Source organism: Dromiciops gliroides, chromosome 6, assembly GCF_019393635.1.
Source record: "Dromiciops gliroides isolate mDroGli1 chromosome 6, mDroGli1.pri, whole genome shotgun sequence".
Taxonomy (NCBI): Eukaryota; Metazoa; Chordata; class Mammalia; order Microbiotheria; family Microbiotheriidae; genus Dromiciops; species Dromiciops gliroides.
In genome coordinates, this window is record NC_057866.1 from 2,163,634 (window position 1) to 2,176,129 (window position 12,496).

At 57.6% G+C, this 12,496-nt stretch overlaps 1 protein-coding gene across 2 annotated transcripts; it reads left to right on the top strand.

The window, feature by feature from the left end:
* The first annotated feature begins 4,276 nt into the window (after nt 1-4,276).
* On the top strand, nt 4,277-10,792 carry TNNI2 (troponin I2, fast skeletal type). Of its 2 annotated transcripts, none has more exons than XM_043969486.1 (8): nt 4,277-4,382; nt 5,096-5,125; nt 5,255-5,261; nt 7,123-7,164; nt 7,674-7,802; nt 8,530-8,619; nt 8,907-9,083; nt 10,231-10,792. In XM_043969486.1, the coding sequence occupies exons 2-8, from the start codon at nt 5,118-5,120 to the stop codon at nt 10,324-10,326; spliced, it is 549 nt and encodes a 182-aa protein (XP_043825421.1). In that variant the 5' UTR covers nt 4,277-4,382; nt 5,096-5,117; the 3' UTR covers nt 10,327-10,792. The 2 variants fall into 2 exon arrangements, with proteins under 2 accessions (XP_043825421.1, XP_043825422.1); XM_043969487.1 differs by lacking the exon at nt 4,277-4,382 and adding an exon at nt 4,428-4,549.
* The last annotated feature ends 1,704 nt before the right edge of the window (nt 10,793-12,496 follow it).

Consider the following 12,496-nt stretch of genomic DNA (forward strand, 5'->3'; position numbering starts at 1 on the left):
CAGGTCCCCTGGGCAGCTTTGGGGGCCTCAGTCTTCCCAGATGGGAAATGGGTGGAACGGCTTGTTCCTTACACCACCTATCACCATGGAGGCACGCCCACAATAAACAGGAGACAAGCAGGCAGCACTGACCTTTGTCCAGTTCCTTGGTGGTAGCGTTCTGGCAGCTCCTGGTTCTCCCCACACTAAGAGCTTGGCTATGGCAGAGGCAGATGGGAGCTTTCAGCAGCTCAGGGCCTCTGCAAGGGCCGGTTCTGGGGAGCCCTGGCCTCTGGGAGAGGCTGCAGGTGGCTCACTGGTGCACCAAGGAGTTCGGGCAGGCCATAGGGCTGGAAGTACCAGGGGAGGTGGGACTGCCCCCTTTCTTGTCACCTTCTCTGGGTCAGGGGTCTCTGCCCCTTCCAATTCCCCGCCCCCCCACTCCACTCCTACCCGCAGGGGACACCACCTGATGTCCAGGAGGAGTGAAGACACTCCTGGGCACATGGCAGGAACTTTCCTAGCCCCTGCTGTCTTTCCCCAACAGGGTCACTCCACATCATCCGATATGAGCTTGGTCTTTCTTCTGCCCATTCCTGGACTGGACACAAGGGGGAGACAGAGAGAGAGAGCAGGAAAGATGCCTCTTTCTCCCTGTCAGCCAAGCCAGCAGGAAGGGGACCCGGTCTGATGGGTGGGGGAGGGCGAATGGGCGAATGTGGTCTTCCAAGCCTGGAATGCCAGAGCAGCCTCCCTCCAGCGCAATAATGCCCTCTGAAGCCTCTGAGGAGCAAGGGCAGATGGCCTCTTCTTGGATACTTGCAGGGATGAGGAGCTCATTACCTCTACCTTCTAAGCCAGTCCATTCTGGGCCTGAACAGTTAGGATTCTTGGGAAGGTCTTACATCAAAGCACAATCTGCCTTCCTCAGGTTTCTCCTCCTGGCTTCTAAGAAGCTGAGCAGCAGAGAATAGCTCAGCTCCCTTCCCCCACACACACCTGGTACTTCAGTGCATTCATTCTGTGTGACCTTGGACAAGTGCCTTCTCCTTTCAGGCCCCCAGTTTCTTCTGCTGCAAAGGCAAGGGACTGGAGCAGTTGGTCTCTGAGGCCCTTTTTTTCTCCAGCCTCTCCTAGACTAATGTCGGGAGCTAAAGGCAGCCTTTGAGCCAGGGTCCAGCTGGTCTGTGATTATGGGGGGGGTGTAGAGGAGGAGGGCGCGAGGGGAATGGTTCCCTTTACTCCCACACATCAATGCTCTTCATGGTTGTTGTTGCTCCAACGTTTCTGCCCTGGTGGTGGCCCCCAAAGAGGGCACAGCCCCGGGAGATGTTGAGATCCCTCCCCAACATGGTCCAATTTAATTGTGTCATTAACATTTTCTCCATCACTTTTTGAAGTCTACCCAATCAGAGAAATGCCAAATCAGGCCCTGGTTTGCTATTTCCTTTGCCTTTGCTATTTCCGAAAGCATAATTGTTCATGATGGAGATTTAACAACCAACTCTCAAGAGCCAGTGTGCACTGACCCGAGTACCCACGGGATGCTGCCCTCCCTCAGGACTGGCTGGTCTCGGGTCAGCCCCGGAAGCCACAGACACACACCCCTTCTGTCAGGGCTCTTCTGTTGGCCAGAATTTCCCATGCACCTCTCAGCCAAGCCGCCCAGCAGCCCCAGGAGGGAGATGAGTCAGGCCAGGACTCTCCTGACTGGTTTGCCGATGGAGGGACTGAGGCCCAGAATGGGCAGGGACTGGCCCAAGGTCACCCAGACAGCCAGCACCAAAGCCTCTGGGCTTTTGACCAGAGACATTCAGCCTCTTTCATCCTGGGGCATTTGGGGTTTTTAAATGTTTTACTGATGCTGTTACCCCAGGATTAGAGGAGATGAGACGGGACAGATCAGGAGGGGCTGGGACCGAAGGGAAGGGAGCTGGGTTCTTATTTTCCTGCTGGCTCAACAGGGGAGACAGGGGAAAAAAGATGTCCAAGCTCCATTCTATAGTAACGTATGGAGCCTGTATTTCCCAGTTTGACCAGCAGGTGGTAGTAGGTGACTATTACCTAAAAATGCACCATCAAGAGTTAGCCGGGAGTGAGGGGGACGAGGAAGTTGGGAGGGGGACCCTGGACAAGAGGCTGACTGCTCACACGGTGGGAATGCAGGAGGCATTCCCCTTAAAGACCGAGAGATGTATGTGGGCCTGTGAAGAGTGCCTTGGAAAGCTGCCCCTGAGCCCTTGCCCTCATTTTGAGGTTTGCAAAGTCACTGTCAAATCCAATGACCTTTTTTCAATGTTCCTTCTCCTGGACCTCTCTCCTCCAAGATACTCTTATCTCTAGCTTTTCCAGGCATCTCCTTATCTGATGGCTTTTTCACTATCTCCTTTGCTGGAACATCCTCCCCATCAGGCCAGATTAGGCCAGGTGTCCTTCTGGGCTCTGTCCTAGGCCTCTTCCCTTCTCCCTCTATATTTTCTTCCTTGATGATCTCATCAACTCCCAGGGATTTAATGATCATCTCTAGGCTGATGGTTCTCAAATATACTTGTCCAGGCCTAACCTCTCTCCAGAAGTCTCACGTCTTCAAGTGCCTTTCAGACATCTCCTATTGGATGTGTCAGAGACATCTTAAACTTAATGTGTTCCAAGCTTAACCCATTACTGTTCCCCTGAAGCTCGCCCCCTTCTTCCTAACTTCCCAGTAACTGTCAAGGGTAACATCTTCCTCCCAGTCCCTCAGGCTCCCATCCTGGGAGTCATCCTGGATTCCTCTCTCCCTCTCTCCCTCTCCCTCTCTCCCTCTCTCTCTCCCTCTCTCTCTCCCTCTCTCTCTCTCTCTCACTCTCCATATATAATATGATACCAAAGCCTGTCAATTTCACTTCTGCTGCATCTCTTGTTGATTTCACTTCTATAGTTTCTCTGGTCCATTTCACCTCTGCTACATCTCTGGTCCATTTCACCTCTGTTACATCTCTGGTCTATTTCACCTCTGTTACATCTCTGGTCTATTTCACCTCTGTTACATCTCTGGTCCATTTCACCTCTGTTACATCTCTGGTCATTTGTAATAGCTGCTGGGGGATGGGGGGAGAGGGTCTCCCTGCCTCCAGTCCCTCCCTCTTTGGTCTCTCCACTTAACTGCCAAGGTAAATTTCTTTTAAAGCATAGATCAGGGGCGGCTAGGTGGCACAGTGGATAAAGCACCGGCCCTGGATTCAGAAGTACCTGAGTTCAAATCCGGCCTCAAACACTTGACACTTACTAGCTGTGTGACCCTGGGCAAGTCACTTAACCCCCATTGCCCCGCAAAAAAAAAAAAAAAAAAAATTTAAAAAAAAAAAAAAAAAGCATAGATCAGAGTGTGTTACCCTCCTCCAGAATCAAATATAAGATCCTCTGGTGTTTAAGGCCCTTCACAGTGAGGCACCTTCCCACCTTTCTAGTCTTCTTCCCTCCCCCCAGTTATGATTCAGCCCCACTGGCCAATACTCCATCTCCTGACTCCATGTCTTTGCATTGGCTGTCCCCAATGTCTGGAATGCCCTTCCCTCCTCAATTCCACCTCCTGACTTTCCTCCAGCAGGAGGCCTTTCCAAGCCCCTCCCACTGCTAGTGCTTTTCTCTGGAGCTAACTTTTTATGTTCTGTGTGTAGCTCTTCAATGTACCTGATTAAATTAAATGTTGTCTTCCCCATTAGGCTGTGACCCCCCCTTGAGGGAAGGGAATGTGTGTTTGCCTTTTTGGTACCCTCAGCACTTGGCACGGTACCTTGTACACAGTAGATGCTTAATAAATGCTCTCTGACCCTCAGTAGCCCCATAAGGAGTCTGGTCTTCGATGTGTTAGCTTCATTCTACACTTGAGAAAACAAGGCTAAATCAGTAAGTTGCCTCGGGTCACACAGACAGCAAGGGTTGGAGGGGAGATGGACACCTAGGTTTTCCTGATTCCCACCCTCCACTTGTCTGTATGATCCGTAGGCAGAGGCAGGACAGTGCTGTGGAGCCTTGGGAAAAGCGATGACTCTCTCTGGACCTTGGCTTTCTGCTGCAGCCCCAGGAAGGCTGGGCTGGGCTGGGCAGACACTCTGCCCAGGGTAACTCCTTAGAAGCCCAAGGCATCTTGGGCTCATCATAAAGCCCTAAATAGACTTGCCCCTGCCCAGCCCTCCCCACCTCCCAGCCTCCCCACCCCGCCCCCCATATCTCCAGAACTCCCTAGGGAGGTTTCTGAGTCTCTGTCCCTCATTGGTCTGAGGAAGCTGCCATGCCCTTACAGAGCTGGGGCCCCCGCCCCAGACGCCCATTTATACCCCCTCCCACCGGGCCCAGCTGCTGGGACTCCATCTCGTGTCCTGACCTCTTACCATCTGCTGGGTACTTTTCAGGGAAGCTAGGTGAGCGTCTGGGGGCAGGGGTCCCTGAGGGCTGGGGGCTCTGAGGACTGGAGCCAGGCTGCCAGGGAGGAGGAAGGTGAAAGTCAAGGTGGAGACCCTCCCCTGGGGACAAGTCTGCTCTTCGAGGGCGCACTCTAGCTGACTCCCACTGGGCCTTCATGGTGGTGGTGAGCAGCACATCCCTTGGGTTATACCTAGAGGCTCAAGATGGGGATGAGCATGGGGCCTCACTTGGAGAAGCACTTCCTGGGTGTTTAGATCTCCCTCCTGAAGAAGGTGGGGTGGGGGTGCAGGGATGGTCACTCTTCTGCCCATCCCAAAGACCTGAGGAGAGCTCCCCCCCCCCCCCATTGACTGAAGGGTGGAGCCATTCTCTTCTCTCTTGGGTGAGGGGCTGAAGGGGACCAGGGCTATAAATATCTCCTCCTGAGAGGCCACCTGTGCTGGCCTGTCCCTTGAGTGAAGACTCAGCCCTAGTTGGGAGGGGAAGGAGTCACCCAAGGAGACAGCTGCTGCGGCAATTTCTAATCCCCGCCCCCGCCCCCACCCCCAAATAGCATCCCATTTTTAGAAGCACTTTCTCCAGCTCCTGGGCATTTTCCAAGATCAGGTTGGCCTGGGAGGAAACGGCCCTTGGGTGGGGGTCCCAGGAACCCCTTGACCCTCTTGGGGGGAGGGGACCCCATTCACCTTTTATCTTCCTCTCCCCACAGGTTCTAACACCAAGACCTCAAGATGGGAGAGTGAGTACCCCTTTTTCTGGCCCTTCCCAACCTCCTCACCCTCACCTGATTTTCTAGCTCTTACTGTCTAGGCCTGACCCTAACTTGTCTTCTTTCTTTCCTCCTCCCCTTTCCCCCCTCCCTGACCAGTGAAGAGGTAAGTACTCACTGGGGGTGCGGTTTGGGAACAAGACTCGAGTGAGGGATGGAGAAGGGATGCAGGCCCAGGGCTTAGAGAAGCTCTTAATTCCCTGAGGGGGGGCATTCTCTCTCCCCCCCCAGCCCCCACCCCGATCCGCCCCAGCATCTGAGATGCTCTGCCTGAGTCAGGTCTCCCCAGACTAAATCTGTCGTCTAAGGGGCAGGGGCGGCCACGGTTTCAGAGCCTAAGCAGCCCTCACCCCAACCTCCCGCGGTGTCCTGGGCCAGCCACCCCCCAAGCACAGGGATTGATTAGGAGAAATTCGATGAAGAATAAAGTGTCTGGCTGACTCCTGCTAAGTAGTGGAGGCTGGATGTGAGTTTGGGGGAGGCTGAGCCCAATGCATGGAGAGGCTGCCTGCAGGGTGGTCAGGCCCCTGCCCTTGAGCCCCTGACTTCTCAAGGCTCATGGTCCAGTCTCTGGGTGTGTGACCTGGACGGCCCTTCCTCGCCTGCTGGGCCCCTCTGGGGGCCTGTCCCTCAGCCTCTCGCCCCATAAAAGAGTCAGAGGCCCACTCGCCCTCACCCAAATTTGAACATCCAGCGGTGCCCCCCCCCCCCCCCCCCCCGCCACCAGCCCATTCCCGATTGACCCTCCCCTTCCCATCTCTGGTTCCCTTCCTCTGACCAGGGTCCTACCCCCCTCGAATCCCTCCAGCCGAGCTCCTCAGACTCTCAACCCCCAGGCTCAGTCTCATCCCTCTTGCCCACCTAAAACCAGGCCTGCTCACTGGTCAATCCTCTTTGTTCCTTGCACCCTATTTCTCCCCCCTCCCCCATCCACGTTAGCCTGGTGAAACTGAGGAAGTGGCCAAGGTCTACAGAGGAGGAGGGGGAGTGAAGAAAGAGAGGCCTCCCCCTCCTCCTCTCCACGTGCCCCCCCCAGGGTTCACACCCACACCTCCAGCTTCCCCCCCCCAGACAAACCCCTCCCCCATCCTCTGGAGGTCCTTCTAATGAAGGTGTGGGGAAGAGGGAGAGATGCCTTCAGGGCAGGGAGAAGAAGGAGGGGAGGGAGAGGAAGGAGGGGAGGGGCCCCCGCCCCCCCTAACAAAAAGAGGTTTACCAAGTGCTTCACCCCCTGAGGTGGGCAGAACCAGAATGTCTAATTGACAGATGAAGACACTGAGGCTGAGTCACAGCTGAGGGGGGAGGAGCGGGCCAGAGCTGGTGCAGGTGTCTGAATAGGAGGCAAGGGGGCCTGTCTTGGCTCCGGCCATTTTGAGGGGGGCCATGGTGGGGGGTCTGCCTCTGGAGCTGGAGAACTCCAGGGCTCTCATCGCACCTCAAACGCTACCCTGACTGGGCCAGTCACCTCACCTCTGCCAGCCTCAGTTTCCTTAACTATACAATGGGAATAACGCCTGCAGGGTCTAGCTTAGGGTTACTGTGGGGCTCCAATGAGATAGAGGGGGTTAAGCCCTGGTGGCAACTGCAGTAGAAAAGAAGGCCACCCCTCAGGGAGCCTGCGGGCCAGCCTGCACGCTGACTGACGGAGAAAACCACCGAGAGCTGTCATTTCCTCGCATTTTTACTAAATATTTCTCGGGTTAGCCTCGTTTTCACCAGAGACCCAGGCTGTGTGTCTGACAACTCTGCTGTAACAAACCTGAAGACAGTGATTATTATGATCATTCTGGGCCCAATGTCTACGGGGCCAAGGCTACCTATTGAGAGGCTAGAAGTAAAGTATGATGCAGCTGATGGGTGACTAATGGGTGGGGGCCTGAATACCTGGAGAGGGGTTGGAGGAGGCACTGGGGACCTAGGGAGGGGTGAACACAACACACCTGACCTGTCTCCCTCTGCCCCTGCAGAAAAGGAACAGGGCCATCACAGCCCGCAGGCAGCACCTGAAGGTAAGCCCCTGAGCCCCCTCATCTCCCCCACCCCCAGCCTTTCTCCCCAAGGGTTGGCCTCTTTGCCCTCCTTGCCCACCAGCGGCTCTGTTGGAGGAGCCTGGGGGGCCAGAACCACAGGGTTCCCTGCTCTGGGGCAATTCAGTTCAGTGGAACAAGCCTTTGCTGAGGCCGTGGGCCACTGTCCTAAGCCGAGGCGCAGACCGGAGATGGATACGGGGCTTCTCTTGGGTGGGGGGGGGCTGCATCCAAAGCTGGAGGTAGGATGAGATAGAAGGGACCCCAAAGAAGGACCTGAGAGTAAAGATAGATGGTGGGGCATGATGGAGGGAATTGAAAATGGGCTGCTCTGAATGGGGAGTGGAAGTGGGGCAGAAGCTGGGGAGGGAAGGCTCCCTGAAGGGGTATGGTGCCCTTGGGTATTTTGGGGGGCAGGGGGTCTGCTGCCCCATGGGACTCGCTCCAGCTGTCCCTGTCCCACCCACACGTCTCCCACCTGCTCCTCCCAGAGTGTCATGCTCCAGATAGCGGCCACTGAGCTGGAGAAGGAAGAAAGTCGCCGTGAATCGGAGAAGTCCAACTACCTGGCTGAGCACTGCCCACCCTTGCACCTGCCAGGGTCGATGTCTGAAGTGCAGGTAATGGGCCAGCCCCCAGCCCCTTGCCCCCTGCCCCCTGCCCCCAGCTCCCTGCCCCTTGTCTTCTGCCCTCTGCCCCCTGCCCCCAGCCCCCTGCCCTCTGCCCCCTGCCCCCATGCCCCCATGTCCCCAGCCCCTTGTCCTCTGCCCCCTGCCCCCAGCCCCCTGCCCTCTGCCCCCTGCCCCTAGCCCCCAGCCCCCTACCCTCTGCCCCCTGCCCCATGCCCCCATGCCCCCTGCCCTCTGCCCCCTGCCCCCTGCCCCTTGCCCCCTGCCCCCTGCTCTCTGCCAGGACACAGGGCTTGGGCCCAGGACCCTCGAGTCCTCTCACCATGTCTCCTCTGCCTCTCTGTGCCCCCAGGGAGGCCCTTCCAGAATCCCCCCATGTCCTCCCCAGCCCCGCACTGTGCGAGTCTCCCTTTCTGGACACTGTCCAAATCCTTGCTTGGGTCTCCAGGTGCCCAACCTGGGTCACCCTCCAGGGATGCCATGGACCCAGAATCCCAGCGGCAGGCACCCGGGAGGCGTCCATCCAGTCTAGGCCTGGGGTGTGTCCTCCACAGCACCCCCAGCAGCTCCCCAAGGGACCTTCTGAGGCAGCTCTCCCCATCAGCTCCGTCCTGGCCCCAGACATGGAAGAGTTAAATGCCAAGAGCAGGTCTGGGATCAAGGTGGCGAGTCTTAGTGTTGGCTTGGCCATTAACCCAGACCTCCCCCTGCCCCCCAGGACCTTTGCAGGCAGCTCCATGCCAAGGTTGATGCCGCCGAAGAGGAGAAATATGACATGGAAATGAAGGTTCAGAAGAGCACCAAGGAGGTGCGTAGATGGTGGGGGTCCCTGCCCCAGCCCCTGCTGCAGGTCCTGGGCCCGCTTGGCTAGGCTCGGTCCTGCCATGGCTCTGTCTTCCCCAGCTCCAGTGGGCGCCTGGGTCTGCCTCTTCTTCCCTGCTCTGTCCTGGGGGTGGGGGGGTCAGTGGAGCCTCCAGGAAGGAGACCTTCAGGGAACCAGGGCAAGGCCTCCTCCTGTGTGGGGGTGTGGGACCTTCCAGTCACTGAGGATGACACAGCCCTTCTCATCCTGGGCATTGCCCTGCCTCCCTGCAGCTGGAAGACATGAACCAGAAACTCTTTGACCTTCGGGGCAAGTTCAAGAGGCCTCCTCTGAGGAGGGTGCGGATGTCCGCTGATGCCATGCTAAAGGCACTGCTGGGCTCCAAGCACAAGGTGTGCATGGACCTGAGAGCCAACCTGAAACAAGTGAAGAAGGAGGACACCGAAAAGGTAAAGGGGGAGGGGAGCATCCCTCCTCCTCCTCTGAGCACTCAGCCCTAGTTCTGTCAGCCCTCCACCCTCCTCCCTCTACCCTCCACTCTCCTCTCTCCCCCTCCTCCCTCCTCCCTCAGCCCTCCACCTTCCTCCCTCAGCCCTCCACCCTCCTCCCTCAGCCCTCCACCCTCCTCTCTCAGCCCTCCACCCTCCTCCCTCAGCCCTCTACCCTCCTCCCTCCACCTTCCTCCCTCTTCTCTCAGCCCTCCACCCTCCTCCCTCAGCCCTCTACCCTCCTTCCTCCACCTTCCTTCTTCCTCCCTCAGCCCTCCACCCTCCTCCCTCAACCCTCTACCCTCCTCCCTCATCCCTCTTCCCTCCTCCCTCAGCCCTCCACTCTCCTCCCTCAGCCCTCCTGGCTCACTGCTTTCTCTTCCTTCTTTTGAGCTGCCCATACCCACCCTCCATGGCCTTGGTGCCAGGCTGAGCACAGCTTTCCCCGCAGTAGTCAGGGCAGTAGGTGGGGGAGGCCTGTTTCACACCCCAGGAAAGGGGAGCAGAGGGGTTAAGGTTTGTGCCCACAGCCACAGAAACCACATGGTGGATCTGGGTATCAGAGCTACGTGTGCACTGGGCATTCTAGGGACATCTGGGAATGAACCTTTAGGACTCAGGAAGATACCCAGCCTCCATCTGGTGCCTCCTTCCAGCCCCAGGCACCTCCCCTCCCACCCATGCTTCAGGAAACTCCCTACCCCTGCAGGAGAAAGGGGGCCAGGAAGGGGGATTTCTCTTGTAGGCCATGAAGAAGGGTCTGACCCTTCCCAGAGCAGCCACAATCCCATCCCCACCCCCAGTTCCATAAAGTGCTTCTATCTCTGTTGTCTGAGGAAGTGGGGAGAGGGTGGGGCTTTTCCCCTCCCTTCCAAGAGAGGGAAACTGAGGCCCAGGGGGACCCAGGGTATGAGTGGGGGGGCTAGGTTGGGCTGACTCCTGTCCCCCAGGACAGGCCTGCTTCTCCTTGACCCTCAGGATGTCTGACATCTGGGGGACCTCCTGCCCCAGAGGGAATCAGTGAGGCCAAAGCCCCCTGCTGTGGATGGGCTGGGCTAGGGACAGGAGGAGCAGGTAAGACTGAGTTAAGTCTGTTATCACCTCTCAGGAAAGGGATCTTCGTGATGTGGGTGATTGGAGGAAGAACATTGAAGAAAAGTCTGGAATGGAGGGCAGAAAGAAGATGTTTGAGACTGAGTCCTAGGCCTGCCTGCCTGCCCTCTTCACCCTCCTACCCAGTTGGCCACCTGCTTGCCCACTTGCCCGCTGGCCAGCTTGTCTACCTGGTCACCCACCTGCTCGCCTGCTTGCCCGCCAGCCCGCTTGCCCACTGGCCAGCTTATCTGCCTGGTTGCCTGCCTGCCTGCCTCTCACCTAGGCTTCCCTGCTCCCACCCCAGCCCTATTTATTCCAGGCCCCTGTCTCCTGCCCCTCCCCCACCTCTCTGAACCCCAGCTCCTCTCCCTGCCCTGTGGCCCCCAGCACCCCCGCACAGGCTCCGCTCTGCTTGGCCACCCTTTCCAAAGGACCCAAGAGAGTGAATGGATGGAGAGAGAAGCATGGAGTCAGTCTTGCCTAACAGCAGCCCCCCAACCCCCAGGGGTGTAGTAAGGTGGGGCCCCAGCCTCTCCCAGAATCCTTAGCTGTGTAAATAAAGCTTTCCAAGTCCAGCCACTCGGTCTGTCCCTTCCCTCTTAATGGTCCCTACAAGCGTCCCTAGGCCGTGGGGCCGCCATGTCCAAAGTGTCACTGGGGCCAGCCAACAGTCACACAGAATCATGTGACATATGGGGAAACTGAGGCCCAGAAGGGCAGGGCCTTCCCCAAAGTCACATCCTAAGCCTTCACTGCCGGCCAGCTGACAGCCATTTCCTTCCTGCTCAATTTAATTGAATCATTTCCATTGACCCTCCAGCTGCTTATTGGTTAGCAGTTGCAGCCAATCTGTTGATTGGTTGGTGAAAGCAGGGCGCAGGTCCTTGCCCGCTTCACCTTCAAATGCTATTGGTTGTGTCTGGGCTCCAGCTCCAGGGGAGCCCCGTGCCCTCTTCCACCGGGGTGCCAACGACATGGCCAAGACAGGGAGGGCCAAGCTGGAAATCCTGGCTCTTGGAGAACCTTGACTGGGGGCATGGGGGGAAGAGATGAACATTGGAGGCCAGTGGCTTCCATTCTTCATCCCCACTCAGCCTGGCACTCGGCCCCACTTGGGCACAACTGTGCCGCCTTGGGTGGTAGGGGAAGCTGGGAGCCGGCATGAAACCCCGTCATGGGCACATGCTTAGCCCAGGGGCCAGACTGGGGGGAGGGAGGGGATGTTGTTCTAGGTAGTCCTCTCAAAGGAGGGGCACCTACTCACCCCCCCCATCCCCTACATAACTGCCCTGTAGAGCAAGTACACCTGCTTCTGGGTATTGGCGCCTGGGGTGCCCCCACGGGCAGAGAAGGGGGCATCAGTCTGTCTGAGGCTGCTGTCAGACCCCTGGGAAGAGGAGAGCTTGCACTATGCCCCCCTCTCTCTTCTGACCCTGCCCTCACCCCCTCACGCCTGGCGCTGCCTGCCTCATTCTCTCCCCTTCAGGAGCAAGCACGAGCTGCTCTGCTTAGGGCTCAGAGACCCTCAGGGGCTGCTCCTCCTTCCCATCTCACTCCCCTACACGTCCCCCTCCCTTCCACAAACAAGGGCCCTCTGGGCATCTCCTCTTGTCTGGGATGCTCCCCTTCCTCTTCTGGGCCCCTTGGCACCAGAGCCTGCCTCTGTTCATCGTGCCCATCACCCCTGGCCCAAGCCATTTATCCAGAGCAGTCTGCACTCTCTCCCCCATTAGCCAGGGAGCTCTGGGCTAAGGCAGGGGTGTCTTTCTTAGTATCCCTTACACTTGGCACAATGCCTGCTGTATCCTGGGTGCTTAATAAGCTACACATAGTAGGTGCTTAATAAATGCTTGTTACCCGACTGGCAGAGGAGTTAGCCCATGCCGTGGGCCCCCTGAGGACCTCAGACCCTCTTTGGGTACAAGCTTTCAGGGGAACTGTAGGCCCTCCACCTACTTGTCCCGTCCTGCTTAGCCTCATCTACACTTTACTACCTGTAGTCTGAGCTAGAAGCCCAAGCCTCCAAACTTCACCCCCGAATCGTGAGGTTCTCGGCGTTGCCCTGCAGCTGTTGCCACACACTCCTACCCCCTCGCCCCTCCCCACCTCTTGGGTCTCCCTCTCTCTCCTGCCATCACATTCATGCTCCCCACTTCAGGGATACCTCCCCCCACAAGGGACCAGGATGTGTAACTCTGGCCATGCCACACCCAAGCCACCCAGGTGGATGGACAAAGCTGCCCCCAAGCTTCCTACCCCATCTGCAATGTGAGGCTGAA